This window comes from Podarcis raffonei, chromosome 13 (assembly GCF_027172205.1).
Source record: "Podarcis raffonei isolate rPodRaf1 chromosome 13, rPodRaf1.pri, whole genome shotgun sequence".
Lineage (NCBI taxonomy): Eukaryota > Metazoa > Chordata > Lepidosauria > Squamata > Lacertidae > Podarcis > Podarcis raffonei.
Genome location: NC_070614.1, coordinates 44475737 through 44498700, shown reverse-complemented (window position 1 = coordinate 44498700; position 22964 = coordinate 44475737). Strand labels below are relative to the sequence as shown.

Genomic DNA, 22964 nt, shown 5'->3' with positions numbered 1-22964 from the left:
CACTTGCCTAATTTGTTACAACTGGGGGCTGCTACACTCTTCCACCTATGTAAGATGTATTGGACATTGTTTGCTACCACACTAACGGCATACTGGAAACAATTCTGGAGAGAGTTCTGACATTATCAGGAGGTAGGGACACTGGTTAATAGTGTCTAACCACTTTAGAAACAACACATCTGATCTGAGGCAATCTGACATGGTTGAGAAGCTCCCTGCCACCAGTCTTTCACTCAGATAAGAAATGTAATTCTGCAGACTGAAAGGCTTGTCCTACTAATGTAAATCAGTAACATTTAATATGGTTCCCTCTGGATATTGTTGCACTATGGATACCCTCATCCTTGATAATAATGGTCAGTGGTAGGCTGATAGGAGTTCTAGTCCAACAATTTCTGGAGCGTATTAGATTGGCTATTCCTGGTGTAAAGAAAGTTGTGGTATGTAGAGAAAGGGCTCATGCTTTGTGTGATTTTTTTCTTTCAGAGATACTTCAGATCTTAGAGCCTTCTGTGCCTGGAGCACTCCCTAAAGCCAAACCAGTCATTTAATTCATCCTGTGTCTACCCAAATGTGAGATTCAAGAAGTGTAGAGGTACTAGTTCACCCTATGTGTAGATTATTTTGAAGCTCTCCAGAATTTTCCTGTGCCTAGACTGATCTGCTTCAAATGTCTTATTGAAAGTGATGTTGGATCTTATCCACAGTTTCATTCCTTCACATAGTCCCAATTCATATAAAACACATATGTTCCTATGTGGAATAACAAGAAAATAAATGATAAGATGATTCCTTCTATTATTTATATTTTTTTCAGCTTCCTGATTAGGAAAGGTGCAGTGAGGATGTTAATTGTCAGCAAGTCCATGTAGCCTAAGACCCAACAAAAAGTTCTGTCATTTATATCGTTCTCCGTATCAACTGCTCTCTGTTGTTCAACTCAGGCCTCATCACAATAATGTAGCATTTAGGGGAAAAGATGCAAGCCAGTAATCCAGCACTGGAAGCCAAGATGGAGAAGATCTCCACAGCCACCATGTATTTTCCTCTGGTGCTCAGGTAAGTTGGAATAAAGGAGAGCCAAACACTGCAAAAGACCAACATGCTGAAGGTGATGAACTTGGCTTCATTGAAACTGTCAGGCAACTTCCTGGCTAAGAAGGCCACAGTGAAGCTGACAATGGCCAGGAAACCCATATAGCCCAAGACACAGTAAAACATGAGGACTGACCCTTCATTACATAGAAATATAATTCCTTCCCTCATTGAGTGCATGTCCACATCGGGGAATGGAGGAGAGATTGTCAGCCAGAGTGCACATATCACTACTTGAGTTTTAGAGCAGGAAAGGACTATGGAGTAAGCCAATCTTTTCCCCACCCATTTCCTGATACTGGATCCTGGCTTAGTAGCCATGAATGCCAAAACTACTGATATAGTTTTGGCCAAGATGCTAGAGAGGGCCACAGAGAAGATGATGCCAAAAGCGGTTTGTCGGAGGAGGCAGGTCACCTTATTAGGTTTTCCAATGAACAACAAAGAACAGAGGAAACACAAGAGGAGGGAGATGAGGAGAATGTAGGTAAGGCTTCTGTTGTTGGCTTTGACTATGGCTGTATCCCGATGCTTAATGAAGATGCCCAGCACCAGAACTGTGATCAGGGACAATAAAAGTGCAGTGGAAGTTGAAACAATGGTCAGCACTTCATCAAAATCTAAGAAGTTTGGTATCTTAGGAATGCATAGATCCTGGCCTTTGTTTGGATATAGATCCTTTGCGCAACTTGCACAATTTTCTAAATCTGAAAAGAAGTTAACAAAATATTGAACCAGAATAGTTCCGAATATTAAAATCTGTATCAGCAGCAGTCCACCAAACATTATATTTCACCATGCAAATTTTGATACCATGCAGCATGTTTGTCCTAGATGTGCAAGCATTCCCTCATAGCCTGCTTTTAAATACCATAGGTTCTTTATTTCATATATTAATCAGCAATTATAGGTTGTATAATGAGTGCCATCCCACCAAATCATACTCAAAGTAGTCCCACTGAAATAAATAGACTTAAGTAATTTGAGGTTTTCCATTATGAAGTGATTTATAAATTTTATGAAATAAATACATAGATTGATTTCAGTGGGTTGATTCTGAGTATTACTATTGCCCAGTAAGTTTTAATACTACAAAATCCTGATCCCTTATTTTTTAATCCTGAATAATAATGGCATTTTTCCTGGCCCTCTTGTTAATGCCATAAAATCTTTATTCAATGCTCATAGTGATTCTTATGTAATTACTGGTTTGTGTTTGAAATATTAATCCCTACATGTTGTACTACTTTGGCTGATCTGTGCTGCATAAGTTTATTTTTTTGTATAGATTTCCACTTTATTTCTACTTAGACTTTCATAACTTCTCATTCTTGTTCCAAGGCAGATCACAAGCTGAAAGGCCGATCACAAGCTGAAAGGAAGGACACAGCCAGCAAAATGGTCTACCATAACTCCTTTTATGGATTCTAAATAACAGGTTCAGCCATTATTACACTATGCTAACTGTGAATTTGTTTGTGTTAAAATGTATTATATGCCCAATATTTTCCTGAAGATGACTATAGTGGTACTTCTGGTTACATACGCTTCAGATTACAGATGCTTCAGGTTACAGACTCCGCTAACCCAGAAATAGTACCTCGGATTAAGAACTTTGCTTCAGGATGTGAACAGAAATCGTGTGGTGGCAGCAGGAGGCCCCATTAGCTAAAGTGTTGCTTCAGGTTAAGAACAGTTTCAGGTTAAGAATGGACCTCCGGGACGAATTAAGTACTTAACCCGAGGTACCACTGTAACAGCAAATGTGAAGAAACTGTACCTAAATGAACACTGAGAACAATGTACAACAACATAATTTTAAAAAATGTGCCAAGTTAATTATAACAAACTTGCAAAACAGTCTCTCATATTTTACTTCAGTAACTTGGGCAATCTGGTCTACCATGAAATAGCATGTCCTACCCTTCTCGTTTGAGACCATCCCATCTGGACATGGAGCACAATCATAGCAGCAAAATTTCTCTCCTTCTTTCTTTTTCTTCCCATAACCAGGTTGGCAGATGCCATTACATTCTGAAAGGGGTGGCACCTATCCAAAGATATTGGAAATTTAGCAGTTTGGAAGTTCTATACTCAGTCTTATAAATGACAGGAAACATCTATTTTCTGTAATACATGTTAGGCCCTGCCACATTTTGTTGTCATTCCTTATTTCTTTATTGGCTAAGGGAGCTGGCGTACCGCTTCCGGGTCATGTGGCCAGCATGACTAAGCTGCTTCTGGCAAACCAGAGCAGCACACGGAAATGCCGTTTACCTTCCTGCCAGAGTGGTACCTATTTATCTACTTGCACTTTGATGTGCTTTTGAACTGCTAGGTTGGCAGAAGCCAGGACCGAGCAATGGGAGCTCACCCCGTCGCGGGGATTCGAACTGCCGACCTTCTGATCGGCAAGTCCTAGGCTCTGTAGTTTAACCCACAAGCGCCTCCCGTGTCCCATATTAGGCCCTGCCAAAATTGTGTTGCCATTCGTTACTTCTTTACACCTTTTTATACTGCTCTATAGGGCAATGTCCTCTCTTGGTGGCTTAAAAATATACACCATATGCAAATACAATCTCAATGAAACAATATGATATAAAACACAACCTACAACCTTTAAATCAGCTTATATCAGCAGCCAGGTGGAACGGAAGGGTTTTCATCCTACTTCTGAAGGACAACAGTGACAAAGCCAAATGAACATCACAAGGGAAGTATTTCCATAGACCAGGAGCCACCACAGAAAGCTTCCTGTCCCTAGTAGCTGTGTATGTACATAACTCATTTAAAGAGTAGCCTAAAAAGCAGAACCGCCAATAATGATCTTAAGGAGTTGGGCGTGCTCACGTGCGTAAAGAGAGTTCTTCAAATGATACCTTGCCACCAATGAAATATTCACTTTTCATATAAAAGCCATTTCTGCAATATGACCATAGAATATGGCCTTCCAATGATGTTCAAATTTAATCATGCATTATGTTAAGAAATGCTTCTTAAAAATTACAAGCGACTCTCCAAATTGGGGGGGGGGCTACGTTTTGGGCTCCCCCCCCCACATAACTGAAATGCATGTAAGTGGGGAGCATCCTGGAGAGTTGCCAAGACTCATGAGGAGATCCTCCCCAGAGCTGTTAAGCTGAGAAGCCTCAACAAAGCCCCACTGTGCCTCTGGCTTTCAAGGAGACCCTTTCCAGAGCCTTAAGAACAGTGCTCCCCCCCCGCAAGGGTATGCAAGGGTATGAACCAGCACCTCTTTTTGTGTTGTTAAAAAGTGTGGCACGTACTGTAACAACTTTTTGATGCGTACTGGCACCTATTTTTCCAGGAAAAAAACACGGCCTAAGAAGATGTTCTTTTGGGCTAAGGGGAGAGTCTCCTCATGAGCCATGAGGACTTCCTAGCTCTTTCCTGACACTTCTGGGTTACCCGTACTGCACAAGTATGCAGACATATGCAAATAAATTGTGCATAAGTGGGGAGTTGTTTATACTTCATATCATTTTCTGGATGACAGTGAATACCTGAATTCGAGAAGTTGCATCTCCACCCCCATCATTCTGCCCAGACACTGAGGTCCAGCTTCGAAGGCCTTCTGGCAGTTCCCTCAGTGTGAGAAGTCAGGTTACAGGGGACCAGGCAGAGGGCCTTCTCAATAGTGGTGCCCGCCCTGTGGAATGCCCTCTCATCAGATGTCAAGGAAATAAACAACTATCTTGACTTTTAGAAGACTTCTGAATGCAGCCCTATTTAGGGAAGCTTTTAATGTTTAACTTTTTTTTGTTTTTAATAACCTGTTGGAAAGCACCCAGAGTGGCTGGGAAGATCTGGCTAGGTGGGCAAGGAAAAGTAAATAATAATAATAATAATAATAATAATAATAATAATAATAATAATAATAGCATTATTATCCACCTGAGTCAAACTTCTGTGCCATTCAATTCTGGCCTCATCAATGCTGAATTCTTTGCCAGGAGGAGCCTGAGGGTCCAGCCATCCCACTTTGACTCTGACGTAGGATTTATTTGGGAATGTGATCAAATTTGTAATATCAAATCCAGCGTCCAATTCTCCATGTTCATTCAATGTAATTTCATCTCCAGCACTGTTGTTGAATGACATCCCTTGAAGAAATGAATGGAGCTAGGTGGAAAGTGAAAGAGAATCAAATGGACTAACAAAAATAGGAATTGGTTATTGAAATAGCTTTCCTAGATGGATTTTACTTATTTTTCTCTTTCAGAGAACCTTTACAATTCACAATACAAAGTTTCTGACTTTCAGTAGCTGACAAAGGAAGAGAGTGTAAAATCATGAATCAATTTAAATTCAGTTCAAGTTGCTGTCGAGAGAACTTTCAAAAAGAATAATGGAGGATAAGTCAGAGTATAAACATTATCATTGGAAGGGATCAGCTATTGGCAAGAAGGGAGGAATTTAAAAGCATGACAAGAGCTGGGTGCTCATTTTCTCTAGAAATTGTTTTGGTAATGGAATACTGGTACCACAGAACTGTCAGTACATAAACATTACCTTCCAGGCTTCCACTTTCTGATAAAATAGCTTGTCTCCACCCTCCATTTTTCTGCAGTTGGTTTTAGTTGAGGAAGTCATATGTAAGGCTTGTGCCAAAGCATAAACTGCATTATAGATACTGTAGCTATGGCCAGTCATTCTCATTTCAAAAAATGGTGCAGGAAGGCTCCCCAGCATCTCCTCCCCAGTACATGAGTATGTTGACACAGTGGAGTTTGAAAGTGAACAACTGAATGCTTGTTCCCAAAAATCATTGATAAAACCATCTGCATCTGCCCATGAAAGATTTATATTCTTAAGAAATTCTTCGAAATCCCGAAGCTCCTTTGTATGAATTGAGAAGCAGATAGAACCATGGAACATTTGTCTATCAACCTCTGTAATCTTTTGAAAAGTGTACAAGGTAAAATCAATTTGGGCTGTTGTAATCCAAACCTTTTCTGGAGATAACATCTTTTTATACTGAGGACTGATTTGTTGAAGTATCTTGAGTGTTCCTATAACACCTCCCAACCATCGAACAGTTCCACTGTCTCCATATATAATAACTGCTTTGGCCTTGCTCAGCATGAAAGTTGGCAAATTATTCAGTAGGTCATCAACCATTTCAAGTACATTACCTGAGAAATATAAATGTTTTTGAACTCTTTCTGTGAATGCTGAACATATTCCATGCTTGGAAAGTATTGGCTCTATGGTCTGCAAGAATGTTTCTCCCCCTTTGTCGTTTAGAGCAATGAGCCCGACCCATTTCCATCTGAAATGCAGAAGTAACTGGATAATTCCCTGATACTGAAGGCCTTCATTGGGAACCATGCGGTAAAAGGAAGGGAACTTTATCTGATCAATGGCTGCTGTTTCAAATGAACCATATGAAATCTAAAACAACAACCAGACATTTTAGAGTGGAATCAGCGGTCCATAATCCTTACATTTATTTATTTTTTTTCCTTTACACTGCAATCCTATAAATTTCAAACAATTTAAGCAAAACTCTCCATTATTTTATAGAGACAGAAAAACACACCCACCCACTTTTGCTCACTCATATCCCCTTACATACAATAGAGTTAATTTAATAGAATTCAGAAAGCCATCTTGCCCTTATCATTCACATCTCTGATTATCCATGTTATACCCACCAATCAGTTCCACATAATTCAGCTTTTACTTTCCCCATTCAAGTTCCTACTGGAAAGAGAGAAAGAGAGTGAATAATAGTGGAAGATTAAATAAATCCCTATTATCCCCTGACTCAAATCCTACCTGTGGAATCTTGTAAAGACCTAAGAGGTCTGCCAAGTGTGAAGAAATATCAGAATCAAGTCCCCCGATTACTCCTATTACGTTATTCTGAATGCCACATTTGTAGTTTGGGACAAAGTGATATGATTTAAAGAGCAGGTCCAGAGTGGAACGATAGGTCATCTTTGAATCAGTATAGCTGTCGTAGATGTGGAACCCAAGAGTGACATTGGGCAGGATCCTGGGATTCTCATTGATCTCATCAACAGCAAACACCAAGGCCAGGATGTGCTGGTAAAACTTGGTCACCACACTGCAAATAAAGTGGCTGGCTATTTCATGGGACTTTTGAACAGTACACAAAGTGGTTTTGTCTCAGTAGTGGTCTACTCTAATCTGAACAGTTAAGCTGTCAGAGTATACATATAGAATACAACCAGCATAGTTAGTCATTAATGAAGTTCTGTAACAAAGGAGGAAAATGCACCCTGACTCCATTTTACTGGATTGGGCTTTCATAAGGATAAGCCCGTTTTGAGCAGTCTGTAGCTCAAATCAGATTTTTAATCTCTCAGCAGATATAGACTGTGGAGATGTCTATAGAGAATGGATAGATTATCTTGAATTTCACTTCATGAGTGCTGTCCATTTTGTTCTTTATCACCATTGAGCTTCAGCTACAAATGCCTACTGAAGTGTGCTACAGTTTTTGGAACTATTAACACATTCGGAGAGTTCCTGAACTTGCAAAAACTCCCTCCAGTACTGGACCTCTGTGTGTATCTTTAGAATCCAGCTTTTTATAGGTTGAAACCCAGAAGTGTACATAAAAGGAATGTGAGAAGCTGCTTCATATTCAGCATACCAAAGTCAGTATTTTCTTTACAGGCTGCCAGCTACTATATTCTCCAGTGTTTCAGAGAAGGGTATTTTCTAATCCCATATTTAAAAAACCAGGGACTGAATCTGGGACCTTTGGCATGCACAACCTGTGCTGTACTGCTGAGCTATGCTATGTTCCGTAAAGGAGAAGTGTTATATTTTTGCTCTCATTCCCAGTTTTCCCTTAGCAAGTCGTTTCATTACACAAATGAATGTTCCCTTCTAGGATGCTTTAAGCCTCTCAGTCTGTTTTACAGCGCATCCCCTTTGCTGGTAACCACATTCTACTTGAGATTTAAAATGAATGGTTGAAAATTTAGGAAATTGGCTTTTTAAGCCAAGTTTCTCTGTGTGCATATATTTCAATGACTCATCAATGATTAACCATCAACCTCACACCCTGATTTTTGCTTGAAGTCACTGATTATTAGGATATAATATTAGTATGATTCAGAGAAAATGGACAATTAATTAAAAATAATAATTAAATCCACTGCCCAATGTTTAGTACGAATAACTCAAACTGAAATGTTATTTTTTTATTTTCAAAACATAAACAAGATTATTATTTCAATTCAGTATCAATTCAGTAGAACTAAGAAAATTCACAACAGCAAAAACTAGTTGAATATATATATATTTCCGCAGGAAAAGATTGACAGCAAATATCTCAGGCAGAGAAAGTACCAAAGAATCATTTAACCCCAAGGTCCTTTTTGAAGAGGCAGAGAACACGCTATTAATAATTACAGGTTATGTGTGACAAGCCAGATGAACGATTTTGTAGTCTTACTACATTTTATGCAAGAACCCATTGCACCATTTCAGTACATTTAAAAGATCCACAGCATATCTTTGTTGAAAAGAAAATTGCACATACTATAATGCATGAAAAAGAAGAGGCAATTTAGAGTCACTAAGTGTTGGGGACAGGTGGACATTCTACAGATTTGATGCATTACTTTAAAGCGCTATCTAAAAATGGTACACCAGAAATTCCCACAGAGTGAAAAGTTGAAAATTATCAGGGATTTCAGGAGTACAAAATACAGAATCGTTTGAGGGGTTTGAGTGGCAAAATTAAACTTGAAGGGGAAAATGTATGAAATTAAACCCACAAGAGGATAATAAAACATTCAACTTTTAAAGGACACAGCAAGTTCGATCTTGTCAAACCAGAATGCTCCTTAGATTGCAATTTTAGATAGAGCAGCCGGCACATTTGGCCTCATTTGTTCTAATATCATCTGAAATACCTTTGGGGTCTGCATGTTGGTCATTTTATGTGTCATCCACAGTTTTTTTCTCATCTCATCACAATATAATTTTTAAAACTGCCCCCCTTTCCTTCCTTGCACCTCCTAACAAATAAAGCAGGAACGTTGGGAGTCACAAGCTGGTGAGTGAGGAAAAAGCTAATGACCAGAGTCAATAGTTGTTAGGGCTACACCTTTCTCTCTGTCTCCCTGTGATTTATTTCCCACCCCCTGCTTTTCCCCATTCCTCTCTCCCTCTCCCTCTTGGCTGTTTCACTTCCCCACATGCTTTCTCCTCCATGCCACTGATATGTTATTAAGCTGAGGCCCATGGGATAAAAGTTGTCCACTCCTGAAATAAAGAACTATAAAGCTTGAATATGTCTGAAAATTTGGGTGAAATACAAAAGCTGCCCCATACTCCCCTTACATAATGGAAGCTCTCAGAGGCTATGTATTATAACAAGACCACAGAGCAATTGGATCATGAAAGGCTAATGTTTCCAAATCTTCAACTGCTAGTATAGGTATAGTCTAAATATAGAGGCATTTGAGTTTTAAATTTTCTTAACGTCCAGCCAGCCAGCCATGAAGAAGTTCTACTTCTGTTTTTAAACAGTAATGAAAGCTATTTGCAGACAGCCACACTAATAGAAAGAATTGGTAAAATGAAATCAAAGGACATTTCCTTACGATGGGGTCTTAAAGGAGACTTGAGAAGGGTGTCTGTTGAATAAGATTTTGGGGGAAACGTAAAGCATATGAGACACCATCCCGCCAATGAGGAGATCACCTGACTCATACCACTCATGTGGAATATCTACAGGATTATTATTGGTGAGCTTAACTGTATGCACTTTGCACACCAAATCTGGGAGCAGCAAAAGCAGCAGCAGCAACATCCTGTACTTTAACTTCCCTTGGAACTCGGGAATTCCAGTTTACAATATTAACTGGTTGATCACTGTAAGAACAGAATGCTGGACTACAAGGGCATTGGAGCTGATGTGGCAGAGCTGCTATTATGTCAGGATCTTATTACTACAAATCGTCTGGATTTGAAGATTAGTTGGATGGCATCTGGCTCTGCCAAGGAGCTTCTCAAAGGGACATCTTCCAATCTTATCCTTAACCTCAACAGCATGCCATATGCATGCCTTGAATGCTAATTAGGAAACACTTATTTAAAGCTTGACCTAAACAATGAAAGAAGGAAACTAACTAAAATGACAGTGCCCTGCCTCTCTCTTCTCTCTAATATTAGGTGCCCCTGGAACACTTATGTACTTATAATGATTTCAGAAGTGGTTGTTTAACTGTTTTCCACTGTATTCTGGAAAGCACTAGCCAGATGAGTTGATTATGGTGATTTTTATAATTACTACTGAATTATTTTTTGTTTACTCCATTGTGAGCCATCAGTTACAGAACTCCAGAAGTAAATATGTTCAACAGATTGTAGGTATTACATTTAAGCTCCCATGGTGCAGGGACTGTGGCTAACAATGCTTCAACCTATGGTGACCATGCTCTGTGCAATTCAGCATCCTTTGGGCCAAATGGCTTTGTTTGGTTGAAGTCTTATCCTCCTTCTCTGAACTTTTTTTTTTAAATAAAAACTATATATCTTTATTAATTTCAAATAAATACATTTATGAAAAACAGATGTAGATACAAGTAAACAAACATACAATCAAACAAACAAATAACAGAAAAATCAAACCAACCACCACACTATAAGATATAAGAAGATTAATATGATTATCATCATATACACTCTTGGTATTGAACACAATTATTAAATTTATAGAAAAGAAATTTAAAACTGACTTGCAATTAATCTCACTGTATTTTGTCTATCCATTACTTTATACGGCACAGTTACATATTTCTTATATATTTTCTTTTTACCTCCCTACAAACTTATATTTATACAATACAGGGATCAGTCTAATTCTGCCAAGATGCTTTCTTTTATTCCACAGTTTTCTAAATATTCTTTAAAGGTTCTCCAATCCTTATAGACTTTTTGTTTTGGTTGGCCTCTTACTCTTCCTGCTGCTTTCGCTAGCTGCAGATATTCTACCATTAGGATTTGCCAATCTTCTGTGTTGGGTATTGTTGTGTTTTTCCAATTTCTTGCTACTAAAATTCTGGCCACCGTTATTCCATACGTGAACAATGTTCTTTTCTATTTCCCTATTTCTTTTGGCAAAATGCTTAATAAATATATTTCTGGCCTCTTTTTGAATGTTAATTTAAATAATTTTTAAGGTCTTCATATATATTATTCCCCAAAACACAAATATCTGTACATTTCCACCACATATGCAAATAAGACCCAATTTCTTTATTACATCTCCAACATATACATTTTAGCAAGTTTTTCTGGAGTTTGGTGCCATCTATACATCATCTTCGTTGTGTTTTCCCTGAGATTGTAGCAGGCCGTGAATTTTAAGTCTTCCCACCATAATTTTTCCCATTGATCCATGTAAATATTATAACCCAAATCTTGCACCCATCTCACCATTACAGCTTTCACTTGTTCTTCCTTTACCTCCCATTCCAATAGGAGGTTGTATACCCGTGAGATATATTTTCCTTTACTTTGTATCAATTCTTTTTCAAATGTTGATGTTTCTTTTGCAAGTCCTGCTTTTTTATCAATGGTTAATCTTTGATGCATTTAAAAATATTGCAGCCAGTCTGTTAGATACCCTTTATTTTCTTCATATTTTTTTCAATATAGGTTCATCCTGTTGTCCTTCTAATAATAATCGGTATGTGGCCCATTCCCCATCCATATTCTTTTTCTTAACTGCCTGTGCTTCTGTAGGTGAGCTCCACAGGGGAATCCTGGGTTCTAGTATTCCTTTATATTTTGACCAGATCTTATACAATGATTTCCTTATTAAATGGTTCAGGAAGCCCCTGTGGACCTTTACCTTCTCATATATTAAATAGGCATCCCACCCATACCAATTATCATATCCCTCCAAATCTAATACATCAAAATCCCTTAATGTTATCCAATCTTTAATCCATAATAATGCTGCAGCTGCATGGTATAGCTCTAGATCAGGGAGCGTGAAGCCTCCTCTCTCTATTTTATCTGTTAACAGTTGGAATTTTATTCTCGGCTTTTTTCTCATTCTCTGAACTTTGCCCCCCTACTAATATTAATTGAGAACCAAAGCTAGCTTCAGTTTTTGCTGTCATAAGTCTATCATGGAAGGCAGGTTGTGTGAGTGTTCAAGGCGCTAAAATAATAATAATAATAATAATAATAATAATAATAATAATAATAATAATAATAATTTATTTACACCCCGCCCTCCCCAGCCAAGGCCGGGCTCAGAGCGGCTTACAAGCAATAATAAAAACAAGATGAATGATTACAACTTAAAAACAAAAATAAAATACAACATTAAAATAATGGAACATTAAAATATTAAAATGTAGCCTCATCGCAGGAGGAGAAGGAAAAGAAAAAAGAAAGAGAGGGAGGGAGGGAGGGAATCAAATTGGCTCCAAGCCAAAGGCCAGGCGGAACAACTCTGTCTTACAGGCCCTACGGAAAGAAATCAGATCCTGCAGGGCCCTGGTCTCATGAGGCAGAGCGTTCCACCAGGTCGGAGCCAGAGTTGAAAAGGCCCTGGCTCTGGTTGAAGCCAATCTAACTTCCTTAGGGCCTGGGACCACTAGGGTGTTGTTATTTATGGACCTTGAGGCTCTCCGTGGGGCATACCAGGAAAAGTAGATTAAAATAAAAAATATACACACTCAGGCATATTGGGCATGAAGGGAGATTTCCTGTTACCTAATTCTTCAAAGTCACAAGAGCTCAGAGAAGGAGGATAAGATTCAACCAAACAGAGCCATTTGGCCCAGAGGATGCTGAAGTGTAGAGATGATAGTCACCACAGGTCGAAGCATTGCTAGCCACAGTCCCTGCACCATGGAAGCTTACCCAGATAAGACAGAGGAAGGACAAATAAGCACTATGTAAGTTTGCAAGCAAACTCACATTAGAGTGATTTTCTTTGTAAGATGAGGTTTAAACTGTTGCAGGACCCCACATCAATTAATAAAGTTGTTATTGAAACCAGGAAAAAAATGAATATCCAACTAGCACAACAGGGCTTTCTCTCCTCTCCAGCCTCTGTATGCTCCCCATACCTTCCACAAGACACACACACAAACTGTGCACAAGAGGACAAAAGGTTATTCCTCCCCCAATTTGGCATGCAGCAATGTTTGTGGAACTATCTCCCCAATGCTACATTAAATTATCCCTTCACTCTGGGTAGAAAAACTTTCTCTACCCTCATTGTCCCAATTCCCAAGAAATAGAATTAATGGATCTGAAAGTTCCTCTCGTATCTTTGAGAGTAGCAATTATTTCATCACAAGGATTTTAGATCTTGATGCTAAAATGTAATACCTACAATCTGCTGAACATATTTACTTCTGGAGTTCTGTAATTGATGGCTCACAATGGAGTAAAGAAATAATAATTCAGTTGTCATTATCTCCCCAGTAATTATAAAAACCACCATAATCAACTCATCTGGCTAGTGCTTTCCAGAATACAGTGGAAAACAATTAAACAAGCACTTCTGAAATCAGTATAAGTACATAAGTGTTCCAGGGGCACCTAATATTAGAGAGAAGAGAGAGGCAGGGCACTGTCATTTTAGTTAGTTTCCTTCTTTCATTGTTTAGGTCAAGCTTTAAATAAGTGTTTCCTAATTAGCATTCAAGGCATGCATATGGCATGCTGTTGAGGTTAAGGATAAGATTGGAAGATGTCCCTTTGAGAAGCTCCTTGGCAGAGCCAGATGCCATCCAACTAATCTTCAAATCCAGCTGATTTGTAGTAATAAGATCCTGACATAATAGCATCTCTGCCACATCAGGTCAAAGGCCCTTCTAGTCCAGCATTCTGTTTGTACAGGGATCAACCAGTTAATATTGTAAACTGGAATTCCCGAGTTCCAAGTGAAGTTACAGTACAGGATGTTGCTGCTGCTGCTTTTGCTGCTCCCAGATTTGCTGTGCAAAGTGCATACAGTTAAGCTCATCAATAATAATCCTGTAGATATTCCACATGAGTGGTATGAGCCAGGTGATCTCCTCATTGGCGGGATGGTGTCTCATATGCGTTATGTTTTCTCCAAAATCTTATTCAACAGACACCCTACTCAAGTCTCCTATAAGACCCCATCGTAAGGAAATTTCCCTTGATTTCATTTTACCAATTCTTTCTATTAGTGTGGCTGTCTGCAAATAGCTTTGATTACTGTTTAAAACCAGAAATAGACCTGCTTCTGCATGGCTGGCTGGCTGGAGGTTAAGAAAATGAAAAACTCAAATGCCTCTATATTTAGACTATACCTATACTAGCAGTTGAAGATTTGGAAACATTAGCCTTTCGTGATCCAATTGCTCTGTGGTCATTATAATACATAGCCTCTGAGAGCTTTCATTATGTAAGGGGAGTATGGGGCAGCTTTTGTATTTCACCCAAATTTTCAGACATATTCAAGCTTTATAGTTCTTTATTTCAGGAGTGGAGAACTTTTACCCCATGGGCCTCACGTGGCCCTCAGCTTAATAGCATATGGGTGGCATGGAGGAGAAAGCATGTCGGGAAGTGGTATAGCTGAGAGGGAGAGGGAGAGGGAGAGGGAGAGAGAGGAATGGGGAAAAGCAGCAGGTGGGAAATAAATCACAGGGAGACAGAGAGAAAGGTGTAGCCCTAACAACTATTGACTCTGGTCATTGGCTTGTTCCTCACTCACTCCCAACATTCCTGCTTTATTTGTTAGGAGGTGCAAGGAATGAAACGGTTGGGGGAAACAGTTTTAAAAAGTATATTGTGATGAGATGAGAAAAAAACTGTGGATGACACATAAAATGACCAACATGCAGACCCCAAGGTATTTCAGATGATATCAGAACAAATGAGGCCAAATGTGCCGGCTGTTCTATTTAAAATTGCAATCTAAGGTTCATTCTGGTTTGACAAGATCGAACTTGCTGTGTCCTTTAAAAGTTGAATGTTTTATTATCCTCTTGTGGGTTAAATGTCATACATTTTTTCCTCCAAGTTTAATTTTGCCAATCAAAACCCTTAAATGATTCTGTATTTTATACTCCCGAAATCCTTGATAATTTTCATGTTTTCACTCTGTCGAAATTTCTGGTGTACCATTTTTAGATAACGCTTTACAGTAAATGCATCAAATCTGTAGAATGTCCACCTGTCCCCAATACTTAGTGACTCTAAACTGCCTCTTCATTTTTGTGCATTATAGTATGTGCAATTTTATTTTTAGCTAAGATGTGCTGTGGATCTTTTTAAATGTACTGAAATGGTGCAATGGGTTCTTGCATTAAATGTAATACGACTACAAAATTGTTCATCTGGCTTATCACACATAACCTGTAATTATTAATAGCGTCTTCTCTGCCTCTTTAAAAAGGACCTTGGGGTTAAATGGTTCTTTGCTACTTTCTCTGCCTGAGATATTGCTCTCAATCTTTTCCTGCGGAAATGTATATATTCAACTAGTTTTGGCTGTTGTGAATTTTCTTAGTTGTAGTGAATTGAAATAATAATCTTGTTTAGGTTTTGAAAATAATAAAATAACATTTCTGTTAGCTAGTTTGAGTTATTCATACTAAACATTGGGCGGTGGATTTAATAATAATAATTAATTTTCCATTTTTTCTGAGTCAGACTAATATTATATCCTAATAATCAGTGACTTCCAGCAAAAATCAGGGTGTGAGGTTGATGCTTGATCATTGATGAGTCATTGAAATATATGCACACAGAGAAACTTGGCTTAAAATACCCATTTCCTAAATGATCTTCAGCCTACAGGTTATCATTAGGCTTTCAACCTATGAAAAGTAAGATGTAGTGAGGAAATACACATATATTATTTCATACTATATTTTCATTTTAAATCTCCAATAGAATGTGGTTACCAGCAAAGGGGATGCGCTGTAGAACAGACTGAGAGGCTTAAAGCATCCTAGAAGGGAACAGGCATTTGTGTAATGAAACGACTTGCTAAGGGAAAACTGGGAATGAGAGCAAAAATATAACATTTCATTTACGGAACAGAGTATAGCTCAGCAGTACAGCTCAGGTTGTGCATGCCAAAGGTCCCAGGTTCAGTCTCCTGGTTTTTTAAATATAGGAATTAGAAATTATCCTTCTCTGAAACACTGGAGAAAAGCTACAGCCTGTAAAGAAAATACTGACTTTGGTGTGCTGAATATGAAGCAGCTTCTCACATTCCTTTTATGTTCACTTCTGGGTTTCAACCTATAAAAAGCTGGATTCTAAAGATACACACAGAGGTCCAGTACAGGAGGAAGTTTTTGCAGGTTCAGGAACTCTCCGAATGTGGTAATAGTTCCAAAAACTGTAGCACACTTCAGTAGGCATTTGTAGCTGAAGCTCAATGGTGATAAAGAGCAAAATGGACAGCACTCATGAAGTGAAATTCAAGACAATCTATCCATTCTCTATAGACATCTCCACAGTCTATATCTGCTCAGAGATTAAAAATCCGATTTGAGCTACAGACTGCTCAAAACGGGCCTATACTTATGAAAACACAATTCTTCCTTTCTTATAGCGCTTTTTTAATGACTAATTATGCTGGTTGTACCCTATATGTATACTCTGACAGCTTAATCATTCTGATTAGAGTAGACCACTACTGAGACAAAACTACTTTGTGTACTGTTCAAAAGTCCCATGAAATAGCCAGCCACTTTATTTGCAGTGTGGTGACCAAGTTTTACCAGCACATCCTGGCCTTGGTGTTTGCTGTTGATGAGATCAATGAGAATCCCAGGATCCTGCCCAATGTTACTCTTGGGTTCCACATCTACGACAGCTACTCTGATTCAAAGATGACCTATCGTTCCACTCTGGACCTGCTCTTTAAATCAAAGCACTTTGTCCCAAACTATAAATGTGGCATTCAGAACAAAGTAATAGGAGTAATCGGGGGACTTGATTCTGATATTTCTTCACGCTTGGCAGACATCTTAGGTCTTTACAAGATTCTACAGGTAGGATTTGAGTCTGGGGATAATAGGGATTTATTTAATCTTCCACTATTATTCACTGTCTTTCTCTCTTTCCAGTAGGAACTTGAATGGGGAAAGTAAAAGCTGAATTATGTGGAACTGATTGGTGGGTATAACATGGATAATCAGAGATGTGAATGATCAGGGCAAGATGGCTTTCTGAATTCTATTAAATTAACTCTATTGTATGTAAGGGGATATGAGTGAGCAAAAGTGGGTGCGTGTGTTTTTCTGTCTCTATAAAATAATGGAGAGTTTTGCTTAAATTGTTGGAAATTTATAGGATTACAGTGTAAAGGGGGAATTAATAAATGTAAGGATTATGGATTGCTGATTCCACTCTAAAATGTCTGGTTGTTGTTTTAGATTTCATATGGTTCATTTGAAACAGCAGCCATTGATCAGATAAAGTTCCCTTCCTTTTACCGCATGGTTCCCAACGAAGGCCTTCAGTATCAGGGAATTATCCAGTTACTTCTGCATTTCAGATGGAAATGGGTCGGGCTCATTGCTCTAAACGACAAAGGGGGAGAAACATTCTTGCAGACCATAGAGCCAATACTTTCCAAGCATGGAATATGTTCAGCATTCACAGAAAGAGTTCAAAAACATATATATTTCGCAGGTAATGGACTTGTAATGGTTGATGACCTACTAAATAATTTGCCAACTTTCATGCTGAGCAAGGCCAAAGCAGTTATTATATATGGAGAAAGTGCAACTGTTCGATGGTTGGGAGGTGTTATAGGAGTAGTCAAGATACTTCAACAAATCAATCAACAGTATAAAAAGATGTTATCTCCAGAAAAGGTTTGGATTACAACAGCCCAAATTGATTTTACCTTGTACACTTTTCAAAAGATTACTGAGGTTGATAGACAAATGTTCCATGGTTCTATCTGCTTCTCAATTCAAGCAAAGGAGCTTCGGGATTTCGAAGAATTTCTTAAGAGTATAAATCTTTCATGGGCAGATGCAGATGGTTTTATCAACGATTTCTGGGAACAAGCATTTAGTTGTTCACTTTCAAACTCCACTGTGTCAACATACTCATGTACCGGGGAGGAGTTGCTGGAGAGCCTTCCTGCACCATTCTTTGAAATGAGAATGACTGGCCATAGCTACAGTATCTATAATGCTGTGTATGCTTTGGCACAAGCCTTACATATGACTTCCTCAACTAAAACCAACTTCAGAAAAATGGAGGGTGGAGACAAGCTATTTTATCAGAAAGTGGAACCCTGGAAGGTAATGTTTCTGTACTGACAGTTCTGTGATACCAATATTCCATTACCAAAGCAATTTCTAGAGAAAATGAGCACCCAGCTCTTGTCATGCTTTCAGATTCTTCCCTTCCCTTCAGATGATAACGTTTATACCCTAACTTATCCTCCATTATTCTTTTTGAAAGTTCTTTTGACAGCAACTTCAACTGAATTTAAAGTGATTCATGAGTTTCTACTTTCTTCCTTTGTCGGCTACTGAAAGTCAGAAACTTTGTATTGTGAATTGTAAAGGTTCTCTGAAAGAGAAAAATAAGTAAAATCCATCTAGGAAAGCTATTTCAATAACCAATTCCTATTTTTGTTAGTCCATTTGATTCTCTTTCACTTTCCACCTAGCTCCACTCATTTCTTCAAGGAATGTCATTCAACAACAGTGCTGGAGATGAAATTACATTGAATGAACATGGAGAATTGGACGCTGGATTTGATATTACAAATTTGATCACATTCCCAAATAAATCCTACGTCAGAGTCAAAGTGGGATGGCTGGACCCTCAGGCTCCTCCTGGGAAACAATTCACCATTGATGAAGCCAGAATTGAATGGCACAGAAGTTTGACTCAGGTGGATAATAATGCTATTATTATTATTATTATTATTATTATTATTATTATACATTGCTTTTATATGAAAAGTGAATATTTCATTGGTGGCAAGGTATCATTTGAAGAACGCTCTTTACGCACGTGAGCACGCCCAACTCCTTAAGATCATTATTGGTAGTTCTGCTTTTTAGGCTACTCTTTAAATGAGTTCGGTAAATACACAGCTGCTAGGGACAGGACATATTTTGTGGTGGCCCCTGGTCTATGGAAATACTTCCCTTGAGATGTTCATTTGGCTTTGTCACTGTTGTCCTTCAGAAATAGGATGAAAATGCTTCCGTTCCACCTAGCTGCTGATATAAGCTGATTTAAAGGTTGTAGGTTGTGTTTTATATAATATTGGTTTATTGAGATTGTATTTGCATATGGTGTATGTTTTTAAGCCCCCAAGAGAGGACATTGCCTGACAGAGCAGTATAAAAAGGTATAAAGAAATAAGGAATGACAACAAAATGTTAACAGGGCCTAACATGTATTACAGAAAATAGATGTTTCCTGTCATTACTTTATGTGAGATTTATGAGTCAAGCCTTCAGTTTGTAACATTCAATGAAATGCAAATCTAGTTTTAATCCATTTATACGACTGAGTATAGAACTTTGAATCTTTCTGAGTTTGAATACAGAAGGAATGTGCCCCCTGTGTACTATTGCTTAAAGCATGATATATATCAGATGGAAGAAGAATTCTACAAACTATTTAATACTAAACTCTTCCCTTAACTTTATTCAATGTTAAATTTCCAATATCTTTGGATAGGTGCCACCCCTTTCAGAATGTAATGGCATCTGCCAACCTGGTTATGGGAAGAAAAAGAGAGAAGGAGAGAAATTTTGCTGCTATGATTGTGCTCCATGTCCAGATGGGATGGTCTCAAACGAGAAGGGTAGGACATGCTATTTCATGGTAGACCAGATTGCCCAAGTTACTGAAGTAAAATATGAGAGACTGTTTTGCAAGTTTGTTATAATTAACTTGGCACATTTTTTAAAATTATGTTGTTGTACATTGTTCTCAGTGTTCATTTAGGCCCCCAGTTGTAACAAATTAGTGAAGTGGGGAAAGGATGGGGTGGGTTCAACTCTAAAAATATTCTTAGGAATATCTATTTCTAGCTATTTTTTCATTGTTAGCTCAGTACCTTCCTATCCAGGACCTAGTGTGGCCTGGTTTGATGGCTGGAGAACTTGGAGGATAATGAATTGTTATTTTGAAATCATGCAGACCAAGCATGTGAGAGAAGAATCGTAACCCGAGGTACCACTGTAATTATATAAAAATCACTACGAACATTCGCATAAAGATTTTATGGCTTTAACAAGAGCACTGGTAAAAATGCCGGTATTATTTAGGATTAAAAAATAAGGGATCAGGATTTTCTAGTATTAAAACTTATTGGGCAATAGTAATACTCAGAATCGACCCACTGAAATCAATTTATGTATTTATTTCATAAAATTTATAAACCACTTCATAATGGAAAACCTCTAATTGGTTGACAAGTTGCTTAAGTCTATTTATTTCAGTGGGATTGCTTTGAGTATGATTTGGTGGGATGGCACTCATTATACAAACTGTAATTGCTGATTAATATATGGAATAAAGAACCTATGGTATTTAAAATCAGGCTATGAGGGAATGCTTGTACATTTAGGACAAACATGCTGCTTCTGTTGAAAATTCCAGATTATGTGTAGGATTTGTACGAATCTTGGTCAGAAAGGTATCAAAATTTGCATGATGAGCTATAATGTTTGGGGGACTGCTGCTGATACAGATTTTAATATTCGGAACTATTCTGGTTCAATATTTTGTTAACTTCTTTTCAGATGTAGAAAATTGTGCAAGTTGTGCAAAGGATCTATATCCAAACAAAGGCCAGGATCTATGCATTCCTAAGATACCAAACTTCTTAGCTTTTGATGAAGTGCTGACCATTGTTTCAACTTCCACTGCACTTTTATTGTCTCTGGTCACAGCTCTGGTGCTGGTCATCTTCATTAAGCACAGGAATACGGCCATAGTCAAAGCCAACAACAGAAGCCTCACCTACATTCTCCTCATCTCCCTCCTCTTGTGTTTCCTCTGTTCTTTGTTGTTCATTGGAAAACCTAATAAGGTGACCTGCCTCCTCCGACAAACCGCTTTTGGCATCATCTTCTCTGTGGCCCTCTCTAGCATCTTGGCCAAAACTATATCAGTAGTTTTGGCATTCATGGCTACTAAGCCAGGATCCAGTATCAGGAAATGGGTGGGGAAAAGATTGGCTTACTCCATAGTCCTTTCCTGCTCTAAAACTCAAGTAGTGATATGTGCACTCTGGCTGACAATCTCTCCTCCATTCCCAGATTTGGACATGCACTCAATGAGGGAAGGAATTATATTTCTATGTAATGAAGGGTCAGTCCTCATGTTTTACTGTGTCTTGGGCTATATGGGTTTCCTGGCCATTGTCAGCTTCACTGTGGCCTTCTTAGCCAGGAAGTTGCCTGACAGTTTCAATGAAGCCAAGTTCATCACCTTCAGCATGCTGGTCTTCTGCAGTGTCTGGCTCTCCTTCATTCCAACGTACCTGAGCACCAGAGGAAAATACATGGTGGCTGTGGAGATCTTCTCCATCTTGGCTTCCAGTGCTGGGCTGCTGGGTTGCATCTTTTCCCCTAAATGCTACATTATTGTGATGAGGCCTGAGTTAAACAACAGAGAGCAATTGATACGGAGAAAGATATAAATGATAGAAGTTTTTGTTGGGTCTTAGGCTACATGGCCTTGCTGACAATTAACAGTCTCATTGCACCTTTCCTAGTCAGGAAGTTGAAAAAATATAAATAATAGAAGGATTCATCATATCATTTATGTCCTTGTTATTCCATATAGGAACATGTGTCTTTTATATGAATTGGGACTGTGTGAAGGAATGAAACTGTGGATAAGATCCAACATCACTTTCATAAGACATTTGTAGCAGATCAGTCTAGGCAATGGAAAAATTCTGGAGAGCTTCAAAATCATCTACACATAGGGTGAACTAGTACACCCTAATTACATTTCTTATCTGAGTGAAAGACTGGTGACAGGGAGCTTCTTAACCATGTCAGATTGCCTCAGATCAGATGTGTTGTTTCTAAAGTGATAAGACAATATTATCCAGTGTCCCTACCTCCTAATAACATTAGAACTCTGTCCAGAATTGTTTCCAGTAAGCAGTTAGTATGATAGCAAACAATGTCCAATACATCTTACGTAGGTGGAAGAGTGTAACAGCCCCCAGTTGTAGCAAATTAGGCAAGTGGAAAGGATGGGGTGGGTTCAACTCTAAAAATACTCTTAGGAATATCTCTTTCTAGCTATTTTTTTCATTGTTAGCTCAGTACCTTCCTATCCAGGACCTAGTGTGGGCTGGTTTGATGGCTGGAAAACTTTGCCCCCCTACTAATATTAATTGAGAACCAAAGCTAGCTTCAGTTTTTGCTGTCATAAATCAATGAGCTAGCAATGGAAAAAAATAGCTAGAAAGAGATTGTGCTGATTAGCCACTCCATCCATCACCCTCCTGTCTTGCATAACCCTCCGTTGGTCCTTCTTTTCACCCACTTCACATAGACTGAGCACAAAATAGTTCTGAGGCCTGTTGCAATATGATGGGTAAGCAGGGATATTCTTTATTACACAGATATGCAGTAATTTTCACAGCTTTGCTTTCAAGATGCAACTTTAAAGGGCACAATTTTAATATATCATCTTCCTGGGCTGTCGGTGGAGCTGGGTGGACATAGATCACTGGATATTGTTTTTTAAATGATCATACAGCGTATATTTTTCCAGAAATTTGTATGAGCTGTCCAGAAGATAACCATCCAAACAAGGGCTATGATCACTGTGTTCAAAGATACCAGTTTTCCTAGCTTTTGATGACACTTTGGCCATCATTTCATTTT

At 38.5% G+C, this 22964-nt stretch overlaps 2 protein-coding genes across 2 annotated transcripts; one reads left to right on the top strand and one right to left on the bottom strand.

Moving 5' to 3' along the window:
* Positions 1-900: 900 nt before the first annotated feature.
* Positions 901-7059, bottom strand: LOC128399040 (vomeronasal type-2 receptor 26-like). The gene is made up of 4 exons (XM_053360297.1): positions 6898-7059; positions 5629-6510; positions 5022-5238; positions 901-1802 (listed from the first exon to the last, which is right to left on the bottom strand). Exons 1-4 carry the CDS (start codon positions 7057-7059, stop codon positions 901-903), a joined length of 2163 nt encoding a protein of 720 aa, XP_053216272.1.
* A 9896-nt stretch (positions 7060-16955) lies between these two features.
* On the top strand, positions 16956-21757 carry LOC128399039 (vomeronasal type-2 receptor 26-like). The gene is made up of 4 exons (XM_053360296.1): positions 16956-17117; positions 17502-18383; positions 18758-18974; positions 20856-21757. Exons 1-4 carry the CDS (start codon positions 16956-16958, stop codon positions 21755-21757), a joined length of 2163 nt encoding a protein of 720 aa, XP_053216271.1.
* The last annotated feature ends 1207 nt before the right edge of the window (positions 21758-22964 follow it).